Source organism: Sturnira hondurensis, unplaced genomic scaffold (genome assembly GCF_014824575.4).
Source record: "Sturnira hondurensis isolate 20B ecotype Veracruz unplaced genomic scaffold, ASM1482457v3 Scaffold0006829, whole genome shotgun sequence".
Lineage (NCBI taxonomy): Eukaryota > Metazoa > Chordata > Mammalia > Chiroptera > Phyllostomidae > Sturnira > Sturnira hondurensis.
The window spans coordinates 824,997-850,862 of record NW_028079460.1 but is presented as its reverse complement, the minus strand read 5'-3'; the positions used below and the strand labels follow the sequence as shown (position 1 = coordinate 850,862).

At 50.4% G+C, this 25,866-nt stretch overlaps 1 protein-coding gene across 8 annotated transcripts in view; it reads right to left on the bottom strand.

Annotated features, from left to right (window-relative positions):
• Positions 1-25,866, bottom strand: part of KCNN3 (potassium calcium-activated channel subfamily N member 3) — a 140,426-nt gene that overhangs the window by 47,072 nt on the left and 67,488 nt on the right. For all 8 annotated transcript variants that reach the window (XR_005067178.1, XR_005067179.1, XM_037050631.1 and 5 more), the window contains exon 3: positions 12,400-12,818. Coding sequence is in view for 6 of the 8 variants with exons in the window: in XM_037050631.1 (XP_036906526.1) it covers positions 12,400-12,818 (419 nt within the window). In the remaining 2 variants the exon portion in view is untranslated. The remainder of the gene's footprint in view (positions 1-12,399; positions 12,819-25,866) is intronic.

The following is a 25,866-nucleotide window of genomic DNA, read 5'->3' as shown; positions in this document are numbered from 1 at the left end:
TCTCCGTCTGTAAAAGGCTTAGCTCTTCTTGTCCTTCAGGTCTCAGCTGAAACATAACCTCTAAAGAGACCTTCCGAGCAGATCCCAGCTGAGTGGGATTCCTCTCCAACCCACTACTTTAAAAAAAATTCATTGCAGCCTTTGCAAAAAAGGATCTTTGCAAAAAAATTTTACTTCCTTCATAGATTTGAAATTACACACTTATTTGTTTCTTGACTTATTTGCTCCTTCCCTGGTAGATGATAAGCCCCATGAGGGAAAAAATTATAGGTAGTTTATTCTCTAAGGCATATTTAATTCCTAACAATATTGCCTGGCAAAGCATAGGGCTCAAGAGCTATCAATGACATTATTATTATTACTTAGCAAGCTACTCATAATTGAGCATTACAGCCCAGGGAAGAGACTTGGCTCAACACTCTGACTGAGGGGTGGCCGCACCCTCGTGAGAGTGGACGCAGCCCCTGCGAGCAGCTGTGATGGAGGGAGGTGGCAGAGCGCTTCCAGCTAAAGAAGGCAAATCTAGTGGAGAAGGTGATGGGGAGGGACCAGCCTGAGGTGGGTCCTGAGGAGCAGGGGAAGCCCCCTTGACAGCCGGCGCTCTGGCACTCCTGTTGAGGATCTCCATGGGGCTGATGACCGCAGCTTTTAGCAGCAGGAAAACTAAGGCAGAGAAATGGACCCCCCAGGCCAGAACCCCCACCCCCTGCCACCACACCCCCTTCCTCTCACAAAAGCTGGAAGCAAGACATAAATCTCCTGACAGTTAGAGTCCTATCTATTTTCCACATTGCTTAATACCCTCTGTCCTTGATTCAGCAGTGGCTCCTGTTAGGTAGTGGGCCACGTGGAGTGGGGGGTGCCAGTCACCCCGCACAGGGCTCAGGTCCTTCGCAGTCATACTGAGGAAAAGTTTACTATAGAGCATTTGGCTGTAGACTCAGGGATATCAAACGTGCCCCAGGTCTCCCTTCCCAGTGCCCAGGCCATTATACCTCCTCTGGGTGTCCGGTACCCTTCCTGTGGGCCGCTCTCAAGCTGCATTAAAAGAAGAACAATGCAGAGAAAATGGGAGGTTGCCCACTTGGGCACTATGCATACTTTGTGGGGCACTGATGACTAGGGAGGCGGGTGAGCAGGACTTGTTGAAGGACTAGAGACCATTCATCTGGAGAAGATAAAATATGTCCTCATGTATGTAAGGGACCTTCCGTGGAAGAGGGAATGCCAGCCTTCTTCACTGGGGGCTCACTGCATGCTAAATGCTTTCCCCTGTGATAAAGACTTTTTATGAACTACCTATTTCCTAATGTCCTAAGGATAGCTTGCCCGAGGTCACCTACTAGTAGAGCATGAGCAAGACCCCATGTCCACTCCTGTTGCTTGAATTTTTTGTGCGTGGGTACAGAAAACAAAGGTAGAATCCAAGACAGAAACCATACAAGTTAAATTTTAACCAATACTGGGAAGATAGTTCTAAGTCAAAGTTGTCCACACATGGATTGAATGGCCTTTTAGAAGTGATGAGTTCCCAGTCTCAAGGGGTATTCAGTAGAAAAGTAACATGACTCTGGTCAGGTTAAGTACACTTACGGTGTGCAAGGTAAATGGTGGAACCAGAAGCTAGACTGTCCTTTTACCCTGAGCTCAGGCTGTATGTATCACGGGGCCCAGCCTCTGGTGCATGACGCTGCTGTTCTCATGCATTGGCTGAGTTGAAATGTACTTAAATTTGTCAAAAGGAGTTTTACTAGCTAGACATTGGGCCTCCCTCTGTGGTGGGAGTGGCAGAGTCTATTGGACCTGTCTTGGCATGTCTGGCCAGCCTGCAGGGGCTGTGGTAGTGGGCTGTTCCCAAGCACCTCAAGGGAGGACAAAGCAACCAGGTGTGTTAGGGCTGGTAGGTTTGCGGGGCCACCACTCCCAAGCCACCAAGAGAGAATGATTGTGCCTAAAATCCTGGGCAGTGCACCATGGGGGGCAGTAGGCATCCAGGCAGAGGAGACTGTAGGGGGTACTCAGTGAGATGCCATTTGAGGTATAGCATGCTCTCGCCCATACTCCCAGCTCAGCCTCTGGGGGACTGGGGCCGAGTTTTGGAATGAAGGAATCTATACTAAATGGAAGGAGAAATGCTTGTGAAAAAGTCTCTCAGTGGCTGGACTGTGAGAGATGGAAAGGTGGGGCCCACACCAGCTGGAGCAGTGGAAAGAACAGGGTGGCGAAGAGAGCCCACGTGAGACAGTCCTGGCCACCACCGAACACTGAGAAGGCCTGTGGGTGAGGGGCCAGCCCCTTGCTACAGATGCCCACACTGAACATGCAGGGCACAATGGGATGACCAGGGACAAACAAAATAACCCACATTTGACATAATTTGGATTTCCTGCCTTGACTAATGCTGGCCCACAAACAGATGTGGCTGGCAAGGTGACAGGAACCCCTCCCTTTTCCTTACCTTCACTCTCTCCAAGGACTCCCACCCTTGCAGGGTTTGCAGCACCCATCTCCTGCCAGTGGTACAGCCCTTTATTCCGGTCCCAGGGATGAGGACTCAACCCAGATCCTTAGGCATCCACTGTGAGAGAGAAGCAACTTCTCTGCGATACATCTAGCATGGTACTTAGCTGTGCACCATCCTTGGCAGAATGGGAAGATGGTCATTCCAGCCCATTTTTGTTGGGCTTAATTATCTCTCGGATCCCTGGTGGGGAAATGTTAGGTAATCCTTCCTGGCTGGAGAAAGGACCGGCACTCAGATCCTGACACTTAGTGCATTCACCTAAGGCAAAGATCCGGGAAGCAGAAAGCCGTGGTCAATCACTTCCCAGCACAGAGTGGAGAGAAACCTGACTTTATTGTGGTCCAGGCTAGAGCAATTCGGGGATTGACCAGATTGGAAAACGGAACGGTTTCGCAGTGTAATATAGAGTTCTCTTTGCGCCCACACTGTCCTTAGTGCTTTAGAATGGTAACTTTGTGGAAATTTTCCTCATTTCCCCAGTTCTTGATTCTCCTAAGAAGTGTCATTCATTCATTAAAATATAATATATAAGTAATGTTATTCTTTAATACAAATAAAAGTACAAAGAAACTTGCCACAAATTGACTGTTTCCATGTTTAAGTGTCAAAGAGCACAAAATTACCACAAGTGAGAAAGAGGAAAGAACCGTTGAATCAGAAATAACAGAGAGTGCGGGCTGTGAAGGAACAGGGATGCGAAGAAACGCGGAGCCTGCACAGGAAATAAGAATGGCAGCGCTACTGGAGACCGGCACCAGAAGCTGCCCTGGGGCAGAGCGCCCAGCCCCGCACCCACTCCGGGCTGCCCACACGCGCAGGCATTACAGTAGGATTGAATCTGAACCCCGGCGCTGCTGGCCCCTGCCCTTGGAGACCCGGCCCATCCAGCCACATTCATGCTCCCCGGCCTGCCCGACGCGGCGCCCCCTGGTGGAGCGAGCCTCGCTCCAGCCCCTCACTGGCCCCCTGGGCCTTGGTGGTGTGGGAACCGCCTGCTGACACCGGGTTTCTTCAACCAGTGGGACCCGCAGAGCCCGGCCCGCCCAGACGGTGCTGAAGAGCTAATGCAGCCGTGCCTCCGATCACCTTTCACCTGCAGAATTCTACCTGCCTGGACACTGGTCCTCCCATAAACGTCCTGCTGCCACAGAGGGCTCTAAGTGACACATGCCCCGGGGAGGGGGCGAGGAACCCCCCCCCCCCNTACCCCCCCCCCCCCCCCCCCCCGCTTCCCTGTCTTCCAAGGGCGCGCTAGGTGCTAGGTCAGAAGCAGACCCCTCAGCGGGGAACAAACTTGCACTGCATTTTTTCCCTGAGAGAATTGTTTGTGAGAACTGAGCCATTGAACATCACTTGCCAAGCCCCGTTGAAATAAGCATTGGGTTTCTGTGAAACATGAAGAGGGGTTGTGTGGAGGAAGCAATGCTACCTCTTCCCAAAAAACAAACAAACACGCATATATTGACATGCGTTTTCAATGTAGAAAACACCATACAGTGTAACAAAAAAACCCATGTACCATCCACAGAGAAAACAACTTAATATAATATTTACACATGTGTTCCAAGAGTTTTCTATGCACATTATAAATATCTATATGTTTTAAATCAATAACATCCCATATAAGACTATTTTGTATGCTCCTTTTTCAAATATCACATCACTATACTCCTACCTTCTGATTTTTTAAACGGTTGCCTAACTACCCATCATAAGGACATGCTACAATAAATTACAATAAATTATAGCACGCTTAACCATTTTACATCCTGGGCAGTTGCTTGGTTTCTGATTCTCCACTGCTAGACACATTTTACGCTTCCTGGTTCTTTACCACCTCAGGGTGGACTGAATATTCGCCTTGTTTTCTAGAGCTTGTCCATAGCTCTTCTCTTACATCTTCTTTTACATAGTTCTCCACCTGTAATTTCTTTTGGAGGCTGGTGAGAGACAGGTTCTAATTTGCCTTGTTATCCAAATATCCAATCTCCCCATTCACATTTACTAAATAATCTATTACTTCCTACTTGATTTTCTTTCTCATACACTGTGCTCTTACATACCAGGGTTTACTTCAGGGTTTTCTGTTAGGTTTCACTGATCTACCACTTCTTATTTTTGAGGGCCCTACAGGGACTTTATTACTTGACTTTTATAAGACATTTTAACATCGAGTAGAGAGAGTTCCCCTCAATGGCCTTCTCTGTGTTTTCTTTTTTAAACTTAAGCTAGTCTCATTAATGAAAACATCTTTGGAATCAGTAGTTATCCCTATTAAAGTTGCTAATTTTGTGTGTATCCTGACTTTTTTGTTGATTAGATTTATTAGGCAACAGTATTTCTGGGTTTATACATTCTGTTTTTTAAATTCATTCATTCCTGTCTTTGTTATAAACTTAATCTGTTCCCTAGAAGTTTTTTTTAATGAATTCAATTTATTTTCATGCTTCATTTTTTAACAGAAAAACATTCAGGAGGCTTTTCATCTTCAGTCCTGCCCCGAGTTTTGACATATAGAGAGGTCGTTGTGTCTCGTAGATAGTAGTGGGAGTGATTCTCTTTCGACCAAGTGGTAATGAAGATCGCCTTCACAGACCCCAAACATGTTTTTTAGTTGAACTTTTATGGGTTTTTGGCCTCGCAGTTGGAGCATATATCTGAACTTTATTTTTCAGATGTTTTGAAATGTGTGGCTAAGAAGTTAACTGACTTTTGTAAATGTTCCATGAATACTTAAAATAGAGATGTATTATTTGTTTATAGGCTACAAAGTTCAATATATATCAGTTAATTAAAACATTTTGTAATTCAGATTCTCAATCACCTCATTTATTTATTTTTGCATAAAAGTTCAAAGTTTTACTATGGTTAGGCTTTTTATTTCTATTAAAATGCTTCCTTTGAACCATTTAGTGGTTTTGGCTTTGAATTGAACTTGGTTGAAAACGGTGGTTCCTATTCAATCGCCCTTTTGTTTGCACTCACCTAATAAGTCTGTTATTCGTTTATTTTTCTTTCTGTTTAGGGTACCTCTTTTGTAAACAGTATGCAATTAAATTTTGCTTTTAAATCCTACCTACATAAGACACATTGTCTTCTAATAGGGGAGGTAGACTCAGTTTTGTTGATCGCTATAAATCTGAAGTTTGGTTTTCTCCCACCTTGTTTCATGTGTTCTGTTTTTAACCTTTCTGTTTCCTTCACGTTTCTGTCTGAGGCACAAACATCCAGCGAGTGGAAAGCACACATTCTTGGGGTGGGGGCGGTGAGACTTTCGGGGAGGGTGTCGGGGCCTCGGGTCTGCCGTAGCCTGTGCGACCCAAAGCACATTGCTTAACCTCTCTGTTTCTCAGTTTCCTCTCATGTGGGATGGAGAGAATAACAACCCCGTACCTCACAGGGCTGTGGTACGGGTTAAGTGAAACAGTACTGATATCAATACTGTTGTTACACTAAAAATTCCACCTGTGGTTACCTTTAGGTTTAAAATGATTTAAACTATATTCTCTAATTATTAAAATTGAGTGATAAGGCTTTTAAATTCTCTCCTACCTAAAACAATGAATTTAGCATGCTTTAACTGATCCTTTTTATCCTTCTCTCTCAACTTTTTAATCTGAGGGTTTGCAACCCTCTAATTATGATGGGACTCTTGTTTTTGTTTCATACAGTTATTCTTTCCAGAATCTACTTTGTTCTAAAGTTTGGTTTTGCAACCTTGCTGAAACGTCATCTGGACTTCTCGTTACCTGATTTCGAGGCTGTCCACCCAACCTTCCTCACACTGCCCGGCTCTGGGGGTCTGAACTGTGACTCATCCCTTGAATGAACGGGGATGACACACTCCCCGGAAGTGTAGGCTGCTCCCCTCTGGGTCTACAAAACTCCAGGAGTGACTTCTGTTCTTCTTGTTTCCTCACGCGAATGGCAGTAATGCCCTAACACCTCCTGGGATTTGGGGTTTCTGAGGAAAAATCTGCCCTGTGTTGCCTGCATACTTCTGGGGTTACTTAACCTTATGATTCAGTAAATTTTCCAGAAAAAAAAGTATTTCCTCCCAGCTCTAAGAGGAAAACAGAAAGCCTTATGGTCTGCCTAACCCCAACCTCCCCAGTGTCCCTCAACCGGCCAGTTCTGGAGAAGTTTTCTTCATGCATGCCCTTAGCTAGGCTTTTATCCAAGTTGTTTTGATTCCTCCCTCCAAAAGTAACTAATTCTTGGAGTCAGTCTTGATTCTGCAGACTTAAGCTTGTCCCCGTTCACCCTCTCCTCTCCAGCCTTTGTTCCTGTCCCTGTCTCTACATTCAGAGAGAACTTCCAAGTTCATTCTTCACATTCCACAGTTTTAAAAATTTGGTGCCCCAGTGTGGTGGGGGGTTTTGTGTGTGTGTGTGTGTGTGTTTTTTGCTAAAACAATCTTAGTTTCCTGGAACTCTATGCTTATGTGAAACATACACTTTCATTTCGCATGGGGCCACTCTTGTCCACCACAGGAGACCACAGCCTCCTGCACCCCGGGAGGGATGCCCAAGGGTCTTTTGGGGCTGCTTATTGTTCTTCAAAGTCAAACATTCTTCTCTGTCTCCAGGATTATTTTCTTCTTTCTTAATGCTGCAGATTTGTCTCAGAGGCCTCAGGTAGGATCCCCTTCCCTCCCCTCACATCCATTCTCTCTCCCTCACTCTCCTCCCACTCCTTGCCCTGACCCAGACCTGGCGCCGGTTGCCTTCGGCAGTTCCTCTGCCCTGTGAGGCGCTGAGCTAACTTCTTTCTCTAACCAGAGCGCAGGGCTCCTGGGTCTAGCAGGTTTCATCTAACGTGGCAATCCCCACTGACTAGTCCTCTGATACCCCGAACCCATGGCTTACCAACCTTTAGAATCACGAGCTCGTACTAGGAAACAGCTTTTAAGCAGGTACTCCCCCTGCTACACGTATGCTCATCATGAATTGTAGCCACATATCACTGTCTACCTACATATCAAAATATTAGCAGAGCTCATTTTTTAGATAAAAATAACTATGCCTAGAAGTTCTGACCGTTTCTCCCCATTGCTCTGGGGACCCCCGTATGTAGTCCATCCACACTGGAGGTTGTGCCTCAGACCCAAGGGGCCGTCAGAAACCACAGTCTTCAGCCACGGTTCTCAAGGCTCTCCCTAGCTGAGCGCACCACACAAGCCCTACTTGGGGGCTCAGCACCCGGCCCCCCACAGTGCGCCTCATCTCCTAGATGGCCTCTCTACTTTGTCCTTGTAGTTGAAGGCCCTGCCAGGGGTGGGCGGGACCTGTGGGAGGAGGGAGGTTCTTGCTCCCTGGCTTCTGGTTGGTTCAGAGCTGTGTGTCTGAGGTGAAGACAGAAGAGAGTGGAGGAAGGAAACCTCTTGTTATGCCCCTTACAATGCGGATTGCTCTGTTTTAATGAGAGAAAGAAGGGTGTGCATTGTCTTTTTCTTCTCCAGTTCCAGGGGCCAGGTGTCCAGAATAAAATTTCTCATTTTGATACAACAGCCAGAAAAAGATGAAACTTTGTAACATCATCACTGGAGACCTGTTGGCAGGCTAGAGATACCGAACCAGCTGGTGTGTACAACTTCAAGCCTCAGGAGGGAAGAGCCCAGGGGGAGGAAACCCATTCAAGAGGCCATGAGGTTATTTACAAAACCTGGCCCGCTCTCAAGACTCAGCCCAGTTTATCGATGTTATAGGAGGCCCCGTACCCCTTCCACAGAGACACACGCACAGGGTGTGACAGGAAGGCCTTCGTCCCCCACCCGCTGCCCTTGGCACTGGGGCTGTGGAGGCCCCTCCGCCAGCCAGGCTGCTCGGCGTGTGACATGTTGCATGAGGAGCTTCCTCAGATGAGCTCTGGGCGGCCTGTGGGAGGCAGGCAAGCGGCCAGGAGACTCCCAGAGAGTGCCGAGTGCCACAGCTGCCAGGCCGCAGACCCCGTGACGCAATCAGTGCCTCGCTGGGTCCGCGGAAAACAAGCCCGCTGCTGTCAGCGCCGTCCCAGCGGCAGCGGATGCAGCCCCTCAGCAGGTTGTTCCGAGTAGGGACGAGCCCTTCCCTGCTTGGGAGGAGGAAATGTGAAAACCTTTATCGTCACACAAAAGCCAGCCCAAGCCATGAGAAATAAATGCCTTTCACAATGCCTTTGCTGAAGCGGGATTTCCATAGCAACTTCAGAAGATTGTGTATACAACTAGAGATAAGTCCAGGCTGATGGAAGCTGCCTGGAATGTGAACAAGCCCTGCTCCAGGCGTCGGCAGGCAGGAGTTTTCCTAGAACCTGTCATGCTGCTAGGTGACCTTGGGCAAGTCATTTACTCCCTCTGCTAAGATGACAGGGGCATTAGCAGACCAGGCTGAGAGAGATCAAGGTCATCTGGCCCACACCACCCTCCCAGCCCAGTTTGATGCGTCGGCCCCCCAAAGCAGCCCCTCTTTTAGCCTCTGTCCAGTCTCAGGTTGATGAAGTCCTGCCTCGAGGTCTCTGCCAATCTTGCTTAATGGTAATTTAAGCTTGATTCAGAAAGAAATTGCTTGGTCTTTTTAAAGACAAGCATGCTGCCTGTTTAAGAAAAAACATACTTATTCACACATGTGTTCACAGTTCTATAGGTCAGGTTCCTGGGAAAGTCTCTCCATAATGCTTAAACTGGGGTGCAAGATGTTTGCTGGGGCCGTGCAGAGGGCTCACACTGGTGGGGGGTGAGGGAACTAGGACTGGGTGGAGGGAGGAGAGGAAGGGGCTGTGAACACACAACAGGGGCCTCCAGCGACCCCCTCCGGGAGCCTGGAGCTGGGTGGCCCTGTTGGAGGTGAAGGGGCTGAGGCTTTGAAGCCCTGTACTGACAAGTCAGCGGATGCTTGCTGCCCTGGGCAGGGGCCTTGACCTTGGCTAAGGCCACTCTGTTCAGCCAGGGCAGTTCTGGAAGAGGGCTGGGCCACAGCAGACAGCCCTGGCTGAGGGCATGAGAGTCCAGGCCTGGAGGAGGCAAGTGGGTGGTGCACCATGGTAGCCACCACACTGGGGCCCGTTTGAACTGAACATGAAGTCAGCCCTGAAGACAGTGCAGTGAAACGGCGGAGCGTGCGGACATCAAGGCAGACAAAACAGCAAGACTGGGATTTCAGTGCAGTCTCTGTGCCCAAGAGACCCTCTGAGGGGGAGGTCGCCAGGAGAGTCTAGGCCACAGTTTCCCTGTAAGTGCAGGGTGGTAAGATGAAGACAAAGTTCAGAGTCAGAATCAAGGTCAAGTCTTGGCTTTACGTTACTAGCTGTGACCTTGCCTTTACATCTGTTTCCTCGACTCTAAAATGGGGACAGTCGTGCTACCTGTAGCACAGGCCTATTGAGGGGCAAACAGAGATAACGTAGGAAGCAACTCACACAGAATGGGCGCAGGCTGCACCCCGACAAACAGGGCGATGAGAACCCCTGCCGTGGTATCCATACACTCGTGTTAGAGCCCAGCGGAAGAAGCCTTTTGGTCGTAGGGACTTTTCATAGGAGAAAGGGAAAGTTGAGGCGAGATTCTGAATTGTGCGTTGTTTCTCTGTGCCTTTGCGTTGAACTTCAGCAGGGCCTGTCAGTCACATCTGGGGACAGAGGCCTGTCAGAGCCATTGAAGGCCAAATAAAGTGCAACAGAGGACTTTGCAAACTATGCACTTTAAAACGTGCTTATTTTCCAGTAAAAAAATAGTCACTCATATCTGTTCCACATTCAATAAACAATAAAATCTCACTTGCAGGGACTTTGCCTATGCTTAGCCCACGTGCTCGTCTGAAATTCCAAACACCCTGAAGGACCATGCAAATTCAGTGATTGCTCCTATCACTTGGAAAGGAAAACAGGGAGGAACTAGGTCTACATGTGGTAGGAACTGGTTCGTCCTAACCATAAGAAGGCAGCCACAAAATTCCCAAGTTATCGAGGTATCTTCGTGATCATTAATTTTCACTATATTGCATTTCAGTGTTTGGTTCACATCCACTATCTTGTTTAACTCTGACAACCAATTCTGCAAAACAGGTATTATTATCCCCAGCTTGCAGGTGAGAGGACTGAGGACCAGCAAGGTAGCTTGAGGACACGATATTGCATGACCGAGAGCACCGAGAGCACCGAGAGCACTGTGAGGACTTAGGGGTGGAACCCAGGCACATGCATTCTCCGTTGCGGAAAGAGTGTCTGCTTGCCGGAGAAGGTTCCTACAGCTTCGAAGCACCGTGAAGTGCGGCCTTGAGTAGAGTGGATGTTGCCATGTCAGCTGCTGAGTGATGGCGGTGGGTGTCATGTGTCTCTGGGGATCTGTGTGTGAGAAATGTCTCCCAACTCTGCACTGGCTCTCAGAGGCTTAAGGGCCCTGGCCATACCGCAGAAGAATGCCCCCAATCTGACCGTGTGTCTGCTGGCCAGACGTCTGAGAGAAACACCTGCAAATAGAGCCTCCCAAACCAGGCAGGAGATCTGGCTCAACCACCTGCTCGGATGTTTTCAGGCTGACTCAGCAATACAAGTGCACGTGTTAATGAGTTAAGGATGCCTACCAGGATGCGTGTGAATCCAGGGTTCCCACCCCCCAGGCCGAGGACGGGTACCAGCTGACGTGGCCTGTCGGGACCCGGGCCACACAGCATAAGGGGACAGGCTGGTGAGCGAGAGAGCGAATCTTCTCTTGCATCACTGCCGAGGCTACACCTCCTGTCCCACCCACCCACCCCCAACCCCCGTCCGTGGAAAAACTGTCTCCCAGGAAATTAGCCAAAAAGTTTTGGGACTGCTGACGTAAATTACACAGGGTGCTTGACCAAGCCTCCAGATGTAATAAAAATAACCTCTCAGGTGGACATATGTTCCTTGATCTCAAGGGATCCTTATTTTAAGATGGGGACACTGGGTCCAGAGAGGTTGAGTGACTTGCCGAGGGTCTTGTGGCCACTCGGCAGCAAAACCCAGGTTTTTAACCTGGTGTTCAGACTCGCATGTGACATCAGATTAAAATGAATATCCAGGATCAGCCAGGAAGGGAGAGGAGTCACCAAGGGCAGCTTGAGGGTGGCAGTGGAGGGAGCCAGTCCTGCCCCTGAGCTCAGGGCTGGCAGTTCTGTTAGAGCCCGGGCCTACTGGGCTCTATCCTCTGCTCACCCACTGGCCACCCTCTGAGACACCACCCAACCACCAGCCTCCCGAAACAGTGTCTCCCAAAGTCTGTTCCACCAGTGCAGAGCTTCTCCGACTTTAGAGAGCGCACAGATCACCCGGCGAGCTTGTTAAAATGCAAATTCCATTCAGGAGTCCAGGGTGAGGCCTGAGGCCCTGTGTTTCTAACCAGCGCCCAGGGATTCTGATGCCACTGGTCCGGGGCCAGACTTTGAGTAGAGAGGCCTCAGAAATGTTATACATTGAAAGGGGCCGTGGGTAGATTTTTTGAGAACATCTGGACTAAATAAAATCAAACCAGTTTCATCGCTGCAGGACTTCTCAGAGTCTTTGCACTGTTGGCGAGCTCAGTCAGTCTCCAACGGAACAGATAATGCAAACGTGTGGTGCTATAACCAGAGAAAGGCTAGGACACACCTAGGGCGCGTCGATACACTTTGGCTTACACAGAGGGAACAAAATGAGTAATATCCTGCCTGCATTCTCCCAGCTGACCGTGGTTACAGGGTTCCCATGCAGCAGTGCATGCTCAGCCTGACGGGCCCTCCCCTTTCCCACCTTCTCCCTTGAGGTGTGTGGGAACTGCCTGTCTCCTCCAACAGGTGTGCACATCCGGGCACCCCACTCCTCCGCCCTCCCCTGCTCTGCACGGCTCTGTGCTCAGAAGACAAGGGCTGGGTGGGGAACGCGACCCTCAGGAATACCTTTCGCAGACGCGGACGGTCCAGGCCGCGATGATCCACAGCGAGATGCTGAACACCAGCAGCACGGTGCCGGGGCAGATGGTCATGAGGGTCTTCATGACGAAGCGGGTGTTGAAGTTGATCTTGTTGAGGGCCCCGATGCTGCGGGACGAGGCGTCCGTGAAGAGCTTGCTGTGCAGCAACATGACGCGTGCGATCAGGTACAGGCGCAGGAACATGGGGATGGACAGGATGATGTCCACGTCGGCCTCCGCCCGCGAGGGTGTGTAGGAAAAGGCCAGGCGAGCCGTCCAAAAGAACTTGTACTCGCCGGGGATGGGGTGGATGGCGCACACCAACATCTCCAGGCTGATGTAGAGGATGCGCTCATAGGTCATGGCTATCCGCCAGTCATCTGCACCATTGTCAATCACGAAGAGCTGGTGAGAGCAGAGAGCCCATTAGTGTGGCCAAGGCAGAACCTGCGCTGCAGGAGGCGGGACACGGTGGCTGGCCCCCCTCAGGGCGCTCTCGGGAGCCCTGCTTGTGTGGTGAGCACCTGGAAGGGGAGCAGGGAGACCCGGCTGAGACAGTCACTCTGGGGGGCTTCTGTTTCTGTACATTGCTTCCCAAGGTCCCTTCCTGCTGGAAGCCCCCAAACTGGCTGTTTCATGAGGAGGAGGAAGAACAGCTCACTCATGTTGAAAACAGTTTTCTAAGCCCCTACCAGGCCCTGGAGGGGAACCCGGAGATGAAAAGTCTCGTTCCTTTGTGAGCCAGCTGACCCAGGCTGGCACAGACCTCTCCATTCAGAGAGGGGACCCACAGTGCTCGCTGGCAGCGCCCGGCTCTCACTCAGAGCAGCACGGTGCTCGTGGTGTGGGCCCTGGAGAGGAGCTCCCTGGGTCTGGACCGGATCCTAACACTAGCTAGCTCTGTGACCTTGGGTACGTCTGCAAACCTCTCTATGCCTTGGTTTGCTCCTCTGGGGACAGTGATAACACCCGCAGCTGCACGGTAGTCAAAGGGAGCCAGTTCTGTACGCTCTGTGTACAGAGTGCAGAGGGCCCTGCCTAGCACCCCGTAATGTTCTGTAAGTATTAGCTATTAATTTAGCATTATTAATGCCCGGGGCCTCTGATGTTTATAAAACAAGGGCTGGACTCCGTGATGTCTAATTTCCCTCCCAGCCCTAACTTCCATGAAGCTGAGATTCCTGCTCTCATGCCAGGAGGAAGGACAAAGCAGCTGAAATCAGCACCTACTGAACACCTGCTGTGCACCTGACCCAGACTTGGGGTGTTGGGGTTCATGTGCAGGGAAGGGCCCAGGCTTTACTCTCAAGGAGGTCTCACCCAGAGGACTCAGGGTTGAACAAAACAGCTGTGAGCACAAGGAGCAGGGAGGGGAACCATGGGGGACAGTAGGGGAGCAACTGGCTGAGGGGCCCACCTCGGCCCAGGTGGCTCTCATTAAAAACGTGTGATCTCTGAATAGGAGAGGGCCCCCAGCATGGCACCCAGCCCAGACTCCCCCGGTGCCGCCAAGCCCGGCTGTGTCTAGACACAAGTGTCCACCACCTAACTTTCCTATTTCCTTGAGGTGGCTGCTCAAGTGTCTCCCTCTTCTCCTGAGTCACCAACAGGCCAAGCCTTGGCAACGAGACTGGCTGACCAAACTCTTCAAACACAAAATGAAAACCATCCACCCTATCTATTAGAAAGAACTGCATCAGGTTACTATAGTAACTGGGTTCACTCTGGGCAGGAACTGAAGCTACGAGTCACAGATCCCTTTGAGTCCCTGGCAGGGAACAAGGCGGTATGCCAGGCCAGTTAAAGGGAGGGCGAATGGTACCGCCCAACCCGACGGGGTTCCGGGCCGGGGCAGCACCACCACTGCCTCTCCTGCGCCTGGCTTCTGTTTCTGTTTCCTGGTGTTTCCTGGGGGGGGGCCTGCAGAGGAGAACTGGAGGCCTCTCTGTGACCTCAGGGGGGTCACACCACCTCTCTGAGCCTGTTTCCACATATCTATGACAGGATTATTAACCTTGACCCTGCCCACTCATGGGATTAGTGTTAGGATCCAATATTCTGGAAAATAAGGCAGAATGTGCTTACTAACTACTCTAATAATGTGAGGGGTTATTAAGCCGCAGCCCTGGGGGGCAGTCACAGTGTTGGCGGGGGTATTGAGTGCGTGTTGGGGGTGTGTGAATGGCGGGTAGCCACTTCATACTGTAGACTGAGAGGCCTGCTCAGTAGGGCTCCCACGCAGGGATCTGTGGACATGCAGGGTGGGCAATGTGTCCCAGAAAATTCCATGGCTGTTCCTGATGAGAACACCCTGTGCCTGCTCCCATCTGACCCTTGGAGGCACAGCTCCCCAAGCATATCAGATAACAGACACCCCACCCTGCTGAGTCCGCACTCAGCAGCCTGATCATCTCTTAGAGATCGCAAATCTCAGTTGTGAACGTCTCCATGTTTACTGGGTTTTCGTCTGTCTTCCCCAAGGGCAGTGGTTCTCGGCCTGGCTGCATATTAGAATCACTTGGAGAACCTGCTTGAAATAGCCATGCCTGGGCCACCCAGACCAAGTGATCCTAGAAGTCTAAGCTCCCTCTCCAGTTTCCTCCGCTGAGGAAGGAGGGCTGGAGCATATGAGGTGTCTTCTGCCCTGAGGGGCCATAATTCTGCAGTCGTATGCGGCCCCTCTGGCTTGGTGCTGCCTGCCTCTCACGTGTTCTCAGGGTGCATGAGCTCTCTGGACGCAGGACCCATGCCTGGCTCATCTGGCCTCTTGCCAATGCCTGAGACTGTGCCTGGCAGTCAGTAGAATTATGGTGAAGAAAGTAGGTGGATGACTGTGTCATACAAAGAAAAGGAGATTGCCTTTGTTAACCACTCAGAATGGAGATTCCTGTGGGAAACTTATTTCTAAGCCTGCAACTAGTGAAATCCCTGACGATTCAGCTTATGCTGTAGAAAAGACACCTTCCTCTTCCCACAGAGTGGTCCAATATGGAATAAACTGTCCCAGGCGATCTTCAAGCCTTTGGAAGTTCCGGAGTTAACCTAGAACCAGGATCGTGAGTAGCACTGGACCAGAGGAGTGAGGGGGGCTGTGCAAGCAACTCCCCAAAGGGGCTGTCCTCCTGCACATTTGGTCTCGGCCACCGCCCAGCCCTGGTTCTAGAGCAGCCCGACTGCTTGCCCCGATGAATTCTGAAAGAGTACCAGGGTGATGTGGACCGGACCTGGCACGGTCCCCTCTGGGCTGCCACGGAGCAGAAGCCTCAGAGGCCTGGGGCTGACAGACGAGTTTCCTCCTGATCTGGCCTGGGTTTGCCCCTTGCGAGCTGGCCTCCCTGGGTGGGGAAGGAAAGCCACATCCTCCAAGTTGCTGAGTCTTTCTGCCTCCTCAGCCTAAAACAGAGATTTCACTCATGTGGGGCATGGCCAGCCTGAAGACACTTCCATGCCAAGGCCTACGCTCCCCTGCAAGTCCCACACTTTCCCAGATAGTGCCCCGAACAGAGCTGGCTCCAGACTACTCCTTCTGCCACTTAACTGAGAGCCTGCCGCATAGTTCCGCGAGCTTTGAGAGCCTGGGGAAGATGTTATGTAATAGAGCAACCCCAAACTTGCCTTCAAGGAGCTTGCACTTACAAAGGAGAACAACTCAATTCATTAAAAACAATTAGTAGGAACCAAATAGTATTTGAAATTTGCTAAGAGAGTGCACAAAAAAGCAACGACGTGAGGTCATGGATACACTCATTAGCTTGATCCTGGTGACCATTTCACAATGTATATGTATATGAAATGATCACAATGTACACTTATTTAAATATACACAATCTTATTTGTCAATTGTAAATCGATAAAAAAGACTCAACTAGGCGAGGACCCGTGGAGATATAAATATGAATCAGATTCATACCCCACAAATTAGCTCGCAGTCTCAGGTGGCTCTAGCAAGGGCGGCGCCATTAGGCCCATTGGAACAAGCTTCTGGGGCAAGATGGAGTTTTGTGGTGCCTGGAAGGCCTGTGTCGGACAAACCTCCTGTGGCAGCTCATCCAAATGGCCACAGGCTCCTCCCAGCCCATTCGTTTGCTTCTTCACATGTGGCTTTGCCTCTCCCAGCAAGATGTGCAGTGCATTTCTCAACCCCTTGAATCTGAACTTGGCCATGTGCCTGCAATGGCCAGTGAGGAAATGTGCCTGCCATGGACGTGAGAAAGTGTAATGCAGCAGAGATTTGTAAAATGTCACCACCGTGGAGCTTGCTTTTGGCAGCCAGGCCTGCGAGTGAGGCCATCTTCAACCAGCTGCATCACAGGGGCACCCCTGGTGAGGCCAGCAGAAGGACAGCTGCACTGAGCCTAGCCCGAGCTGCTGACACACACAATCACGCGCTAAATGATTATTGTTTTAAGCCATTAATTTGGGGGGGGGGTACTTTGTTGTGCAACAAATCTAGTGAGTAACAAAATTAGCTCATGCACTTACTTAGCACATGTACTAGAAGAGGTGAGTGGTTTGCCCACCGTTTCCGTTGCAGCTTGTTGGGCCTCTACTCTAGAAGGAACTCCGCCCCACACGGTGGGTCAGTCAGGGCTGGCCAGTCTTTTCAAGTCACTGGGTAACTGGACGGAGAGGGGTCATGATCAAGAGGCATGGCAGCTTCCCCACCCACTGGCCACATCATTTCCTATGTCAAAGAATAACTCAAAGTATTCTGAAAGTTATTTTGCCGGCCATTTAATGATTTTGCATACAAAGTGTTCCTCACGTGTAAAGAAGTAAGCTGGCAAATTGAACCAAGATATAAAGGCAAACAGAACTTACTGGGTGTGGGGGAGAGAAAACTGCAGGGAGTCTGGGGACCGATTGTCTGGTTGGGAAATTGTGGTGGTAAAATGATTTTCCTGGCAGCTAGCAAAGAGGTCTGTGTGGGTATTCCACCCTTGAATCAAAGGCATCAGAGAAGACAGCTTCAGCTCTGTATGGATCCTTCAGAAACCATGGCATTTTAGCTGGGGCACATGGGTGCATAACAGGCACGCGCTCTCTCTCAAGTCTTCTGAGCCCTTCCCCCTGCACTGGCACCTCAGCCAGACCAGGTCTGCCTGCTTCCCTTTTAGAGTTTCTCAGTTCCCCATGGAGGTGTCAACTCTGACAGGCCATCTGGTCACCTCAAGACAAGTCAAAGTGGGATTTCTAGAGCTTCAGGGCCCAAGACAGGCCACCTCGACAGGGAGACCACTACCCCAGAGTCTCCTGCGCCAGCCTGACGGAGGGCTCGGTTCCAGGCCACAAGCAGCAGCCTTTCCCCTGGAAGCACATGGGAACCTGCCTTTTTCTTTCCTGGTAGATACGTTTGAAGTGGATTCATTGGATTCACTAGTTTCCCCATTCTGTTTTAAAAGCCTGGGGCCTTTCGGGTTCTTTATTTGAGCACCATCTTTCATTGAAACGTTCTCAGCTGTTAGGGGAGATCCTGCCTAGACATTCTGACCAATTTGAAAAACTTTCATTCCTGTGCAACTACGAATTTCCTTAAATTACAGGAGAGAAAATGGAAACGGCCTTTTCTGTCTCTATTGTTCTCTCTCTGTGAAAGAAGAACTCCAGGGAAAATTCCCATCATTAAAAATATAGATAGGTATGCAGGAAAAAAGTAAAAGGAAAAAAATGAAAGATTTTCTTAAAACCCAGTAATAATATATTTATTTTTTTCCAACTCCCTGGAGCATGTGTTCGGCATGTACACCATTACTATGGGGGTTTCCATGGAAACGACATCAAAAGTCCTGTAATACCTAATTAGGTTTCCCTGAGGACAAGAGCTGATTGCCAGTGATAAAATGAACTCCCAGATTTTGCGGTAATGGTTATCATAAAATTTCCAGTCAGCAAATGCACCATGGAACTAGCTGAAGAAAGGGAAGAAGGAAAAAAAGAAAAGCAAAGGTAGGAAAAGGAATGTCTAGGAGAGGCCAGTGAGTGAGTGAGCCGCCAGAAAAAAGCCTCTGACTCTCCTATGAAGAGGCTCAGAGGGCTGGGGTCCAAGCGAGGCAGTTCCATCTTTCTAAGAAGGAATCCTCCTGCTCTGAGACTGCTGGGATTTGCTGAGCCAAATGGCACTTGGCCACGTGTGCTCTCCCGCGGTGGCTCTCCAGCTGGCGGGGCCTGGGCTCTCCCGAGTGCCCCGGCAGAGCTCTCCCCGGGGCCTCCTGCAGTGTGCGTGAGGACCCGTGGGTCTGAAGTTTGGGGGGACAGACGGAGCCCAGGGGGGACCACATATCCTTTCCTGTCCCTAGTCCTTAGAGAGTGAAAGCCCAGTTATATAGCATTTGAGGAAGCCAGTGTTTTGCTCTCCCATAACAAGGGAATTTCTTGATCCCTAACCACAGCACCCCTGGGGACACTGCATTCTGCCACCCATCCATGGGCAGGTCCCTTTCCCTGTCTGGTCCTCTGATTGCTCATCTGTAACATGAAGGGTTGATCCAGATTGTGGCTTTCCACTTCTCTGAGCTGCGGAGCCACTTCTTCCAGTGAGGTTTTCATGTAAGCCCAATATGGAAACAGAAGAACGCAGAGCTATGCTAGTTGAAAGGGTAGAGACAGCATTCAAAGGCCAGCTCACTCACCGCCTCTGCCAGCTCAGCTCTCTGTGCTGGCCCTGCCCCTCTCCCCAGAACCATCTCTAGCCTCCAGCTGGAATGAGGGATAAGGTGTCGTGCTGGAAATGAAGGTGCTCTGGGCCTAGTTCAAGAAATACTGGATGCCAGGCATGCAGCTGACCTAGATCCGTGGGTTCATGCATTCAGTCACTCATTCACTCACTTATCGGTTCATTCATGTAGCATTATCATGTGACCGTCACTGTGCTAAGCTCTAGGGAGGTAGCGAGAACAAGCAGACAAGGCTTCTGTCCTCATGAAGCTTAGATTCCAGTGGGAAAAAAACAGATAATAAATGGGTAAACCATTTAATTCCATTGAGCAATGCCTGCCAGGAAGACTCCGACAGGGCAAGGAAATGAGAGCAGCCCGGGTGGAGGCAGTGGTACGAGGCAGGCACCCCGGGCAGGCTCTCCAAGGAGCAAACTTCGAATGAAAGGGAAGTCCTGAGAAGGCACGCACCCCGAGCAGTGGGGACAGCACGTGCCAAGGCCCAAGGCAGGGTGGAACTCGGAGAGGCTGACAGGTGAAAGAAAGAAGGCCGATATAGGAAATAAATGAGGGTGGCACCAGATGAGGCCGAAAAGGTAGCAGGGCCCAGCTCCCTAGGGCCATAGAGGCCCATGAAAGGAGACGCATGGAAGGACAACGAGGCCATGGGCCCGCTCCCACCAGGGGACATGCACTTTGTCACCACTTTCTGAAGACAGACTGTCGCAGGTTAAATACAGGGCTGCATTAGCCTACGTGGTCTGCCATAACAAAGCACCACACACTGAGTGGCTTACACAACAGAACTCTATTTTCTCACCGTTCTGGAGGCTGAAGTGTGAGGCCCAGGTGCCATTAAGGTCGGGCCCAGGTTCCTGACCTGCACATACCGCCTTCTCACCACGTCCTTGAGTAGCAGAGACCTCACTCTCTCTCTCCCTGTAAGTCCACAGTCCTAACAGATTAGGCCACTCTTGAGATACCACTGCATCTTAATTACCTCTTGGAGACCCCTCCTCCAAACATGTCACATTGGGGTTAGGCTTTCCACGTATGAATTTGGGGGGAAACGATTCAGTCCATAGCAGTATCTTTATATGTCAGAATGACCCTGCAGCCCAACTACAGGCCAAGCCAGGTGATTCTGCACATGCCGTTTCATCCAAACCATAAAACCTTCCTGCAAGGAAGTGATATTAGGCCCATTTTGCAAATGAAGAGACTAAAACGCAAGGGGGGCTGAATCGATTTCGCAGGGCCCTGCATCACCCTGTGTGCCCCCAGGCCCCAGGCCCTTTCACTGCCAAGCAGAACCGTCTGCTGGGGCGGACCAGTTTGGGCTTTACTTGGTTTTACTCTAAAAACAAAACAAAACAAAAAAACACACACACAAAACCCAAGCTCACTCTTCAAAATGTTCATTTCTTAAAAAAGTCCTCAGTGACCACAGAATCAATACAGCATTCGCACAGGCTGGGTCTGCGCCCACACATGATCAGTGGTCCAGATGGGTCTGCTTGGGAAACTGAGGCAGCTGCTCTCATTCCCACAGACAGACCATCCATGAGTCTGATTTCCCGGCGTCCTCAGGGGAGATCTGTGGTGCAGCTCCCACGGCGGGAGGGACCCATCTTTGCCTGGGAGCCACCTACATACCCGAGCATATTTGCTAATGAAGAAGATTTCTTTCGGGCAAAGTTGGGGTGGGGTTGGAGGAGACCAATACAGGGCTTCATTCATCTGCCCTGGAAATGAACAGGAACATCAGAGGTTGGGGATTGTGGGGTGAGGGACCAAGAGGAGAGGGGAAATGGCTGAGGAGCACCTGGGGCCACTCAGGAGTAGGGACAGCACCCACTCAGGAGTAGCAGGCACAGTCATGAGACTTTTAAGAATAAGGGTATGCCAAGTCCAATGCCATGTTATTTGTTGTGCCACCAGCAACATCACCTCCTCCCCTTGCTCTCAACCCACAGAAAAGTCAGCTAACACCGAGGTCTTGATCACGGGTCCTCTAGTTATGAAGGGACGAGGAGGGGAGCCAGGGCTGCAGAGGTCACTTTGTGCAGAATAGAGCTGGAGAAGTCAGCAGAAGCTGCATCAGAGGAGCTGCCAAAAGAGAAATGGAAGTCTCCAAGAATGCCCAGAAGAGACACAGGTCCCCACCTTGTGTGGGGTGAGAGTTCAAGCCCAATCCTATTTGAAGCAGTAAGAGCAAGGTGACACTGTCCAATGCTTGGGGATAGTGGCCGCACCCAGGTATCACAATACACTCCACCTTCCACCTTCCATCTTCCACCTTGCTGCAAGAACAAATGTTCTAAAATGCAAACCAAACTGTTACTTCCCTTTTTAGAGCCTTTTATGGCTCCCCAGACCTTTTAGAATCAAGCCCAACCTCTTAATCGTACTTCTCTAAACAGCACCCCCGCCCCCTGCCCTTGACATCTCATTTCAGCCCAACCGAGTTCATGATTCCTGAACTTCTGTCCATCGGAGTTTGTACAGGCTGCTCTCTCTACTCAGTTTCTTCACCAGGCAGCTCCTTCTCCCTTTCGAAGATTCAGATTAAGCATCTCCTTTGCGCACATCTTGGCGGGCCTCTTCCCAACCCCAGACCAGGTTAAGTACCCTCCCTGGGGACTCCCTGGTCCCTGTGCCATCACAGAGAAAACCCCCAGATAGCAGCTGGATAGCCTGAGGGTCTGGAGTGCCAGCCCCAGTTTGGGGGAGGCAGAGAGGGGGCCGGTGGCCTCTCCGTCAGACATTGCAGTGGGCAGCCTCGCAGGGTCCCACGTCCTGTGCTGCATGCTTTGCAGGCATCGTCTCATTTGGTCCTAACCAGGGCTGTGAGGGAGGGATGATTATTCCCATTATACAGATAGTTTCTCTGAGCCTCAGTTTCCCTAAGTAATTGCTAAAGGCCATACAGTTAATAAGGGGCAGGCCTAGGCTCTAAGGCCGGGGGAGACGCCCCAAAGCCCACGGTCTTGACCACTGTGTTCTGGTCTCAGGCTATGCAAGGTGGGCTCGGTGGGCTGACCCTGGGTGTTTTCCCACCTCAGGCCAGGCCAGTGGGTGTCTCTGAGCCTCTATGTACCTTGGCAGATCAGGGAGTTACATGGTTTATGAGCACCTGCTAAGTCTGGAGTGAGAAGAATCATTTTTCTCAACAGGAAGTTTTTGGTAAGTTTCTATTTTGTTTTGACACATGAAGGATCCTGCTGAATGTTTGTGGAGTAACAGTGTGACCACTGGGGCTGCTGGAACCCCTGATCCACTATAACTGGAACCTATGGCCACTGCGGGGGGGCGGGGGGCGGGGCGGGGTACTTCTGACCCTGGCTCAGAGGGTGTTTTTGCAACTAAAAATAAGGAGGTTTCAGGATCATACAACTCAGAGTGCTAAAGAACCCGGTCAGGCCAGGTGGTAGTGGTGGGTGGGGACTGTTTGCCTTTCCCCAGCTGACGAATACCCTTCAGTTCATGCTCAATGACTAGCTGTCAACCCTCACATGAGTTTTCTGAACCCCAGTGGAGGGGCCCCGGCAAACAGCAGCCCACCATGCACTCTGACTTGCTAACTTGGTCCAAAGTGACTTTCTTTACCTTAACCCTCCTAGTCCTCACAACAACCCCAAGAGAAAAGTGCTGTGATCATCGCTGCTTTATAAGTGAGTCCACATCCCCAAGACTGTACAGCGAGTGGTGGTGACGGGATTTGAATTCAGAGTCCACACACTCAGCTACTAAGCCTCTTGTGCTCCAGCTGAAGCAGGCGGCCCAGCTGCTGGTGGGTACCCAGTGCCCTGGCTCCCACAGGGCTCCTTCTGCAGGCACAGAGCTTCTGTTGGGCACCGCATTCGTGAAGCATGGGCTGCCCAAACGAACGGACGAACGGGCGAACGCGGGGGCGGGGGGGGGGCAAATGGTCGGACACTCCAGCAGGGGAAGGCGACAAAACTGCGTCAGTGTGACTATAAAAAACACATTTTAATTGTTCGCCATTTCTACAATTCTCCCAAGGTAAAATAGTCTTTTGTAGCATATGAACAAGATACAAAAGGAAACCAAGGAATATTTTAAAGAGAGCTGCTAATAATAAAACAAAACACAACACACCAAGCTGAGAACAATCTGAATACACCTCAGTAGGGAAACAGTTGGATAAGTAATGGTGGGACCTATTTGTGCTGACTTAGAAGATGCTCATGATGAACATTAAGTAAAAAGAGAAAACTGCATGCATAGTGGATATTGTGTGATTCCTCTCTTTTAAAAAAACACAAACATAAAAAGTCCCTACATACATTGATATATTTTTTATGTGGACACCCACACACAAAATGTGGTAAAGGTTCTGTTGAATCTCCACATGGTTAATGCCAGTCCCTCTGGGGAGGTGGGGGTTGGGCATCTGGGGAAGTATTGACTGTTTTCTTTAATAATTTGAACCTACCTCTATGTTAAAGCAAGCCCATGTTGCTTTTGTAGTTTTGAAAACCCAATAAAGTATTTCTTAAAATAAGAGCCCTGGGGAAAGCCTCTAGTTGAGCTTAATGGGGATGTTTTAAGCACGGCCATTCTTGGAGGGATGATGGGCTCAGTCCTTTCCCTCCGCTGTAATTTCCTAGGCAGAGCTTCAAAGCCCCCAGCCCCCCCCCCCCCCGATTCTGTGAGCAAAGCCTGGCTGGGGGACATTAATAGCTGGGCTCATCTCACAAGGCTTCATCCCCCACCCCACCAAGGCCAATTTCATTACCTGTTCCTTAGCCCTTCTGACTAAAACACCCTGTGAATATAGCTCGAATGTACAGAAATTGAACAAAGACACTTAGTACAAGGCCCACCTCTTGTGCACATTTACACTGCAGGCGCTGAAAGCTGCATTCATCGGCAGAAGGCTCACCAGGGCTTGGCCACAGTACGCCACATGCAGTGCCAGGCTCTGTGGGCACAGCAGAGATTAGGATGCAAGTTTCTGCCCCACTGAGAGCTCAGAAGTCAACAGAAGTAAACAAAGATAAGGCCGTGAAAGTGACCAGCTTGGCAATGAGGGGCAAAGGAAAGATAGTCACTATTTGCAGTTTGGGGTCCTATGACACTGCATTCTTGGTGCCCACACCTGGTGCTGCCCTGGACCCAGGCACAGAGGCTCCTGCAGGCACTGTCCCCTCCCCCTAGAGGGGCCATGCTCCGTGTCGCTAAGACTGGATAGTGAGAAGCTAGAAAAATTCCTGGGTATATAGAATAGGAAAACCGAGACACAGAGGGTAACACAACAGCCGAGCAATTTACAGCCAGGTGCAGATGGCCACGTGGTTGCCCTGCAGGGGGCAAAACTGGGACAACAAGAACCTCACCCCCAGGGTAATCTTCCCTGCTTTGGCCTCTCCTCCCTGGAGATAACAGGCCTCAGCTGTGTTTCAGCTCCAGGCCCAGAAAAGCAGCAAGACCAGGTGGGCCACACCAGAACCAACTGCAATGACCGGAGGCCCCTGCCCTGCCACTGACCAATCAGGAGACCGTGACCCTGAAAGGGCGCATCTGGGCAACTGAGGAACATTCTACTGAAACCTCCTGAGGCCTCCCCTCAGATTCCTGCCTGCAAGAGAGCGATAAAAGCCTCAAGACAAAGGGTCCGGGAGTGCTGCGTGCCCTCCCTGTGGGGGGTGGCTGGTGCCCTTTCCCTTTTCTCCTCCCTGCAGCCACTTTCTTCACAGGCAGGAGTCTCGGAAACTCTAAGGCAATGGGCATCTGGCAGCTTGACCCAGGCTAATCCTGTGAACCTGTGCCCAAAGTCCCCTCTTCTCTGACCTCCCAGTGAGCTAAGGCAGGCCAGCTGTTGCTTCTTCCATGCTAGGCCCTTCCTTGTTTCACTGTCCCCAGCTTCAATACCCTCATAGTCACCTGGACTCGTGTTGTGAAATCTTTCCTACACAAACTCAAGAACCCACACACTACTGACTGGCCCTAGGCAGACCACTCAGGGCCAGGCTCCTGTCTGGTAACACCTCCTCTGGCCACACCTCTCCCCAGGAGCTGGTGGGGGAACTTAAGAGTTGAAAAATGTGTAGGAAGTGCCAAAAAAAGGGGATCCAGTGGTCAATGTTTGGGAACTTCACAAGGTTCATTTACATATTAAAGGGTCTGAGAAATCATCAAGAAAAAAGAAAAGGGGTCCGCTTTGAAAGGTAGTCTCTCAAACGCATCTGACCATGACACTTACTTTGGAATAACAGCTACTAATGTTTCAAGGAAAACTGGAGAGCAGTGAGTGTGGGGCATTCACTGCACCAGATAGTGAAGTTCATACCTGGGTCATCTGTACCTCATTAGAGCTAAGCAGTCTTCCTGCAAGGCACCAGCTACGCCCCTGCTGAGCATAACCAGCGCTAGTCGTGGCCTCCCATAGCCAGGTATGTCCCCAGGCCTCCTAGGTGTGTGGGTTTTTTTTTTAAGATTTTATTTACTTATCTTTAGAGGGGAAGGGAAGGAGAGAAGTATCAATGTATGGTTGCCTCTCATGAGTCCCCTGCTGGGAACTGGCCTGCAACCCAGGCATGTGCCCTGACTGGGAATTGAACCGCGATTGTGTGGTTCTCAGGCCCGCGTGCAATCCACTGAGCTACGCCAGCCAGGGCTTAGGTGTTTCGTTTAACAAGGGTACAATACTTACTAGGTTCCAGTCACTGTTCTCAGTGCTTTACGAATGTTACCTCTTAAGGTGGGCCTTATTATATTTTCCCCACTTAAAGAGGGGGAAACTGAGGCATGATGAGGGTCAGTGATTTGCCCAA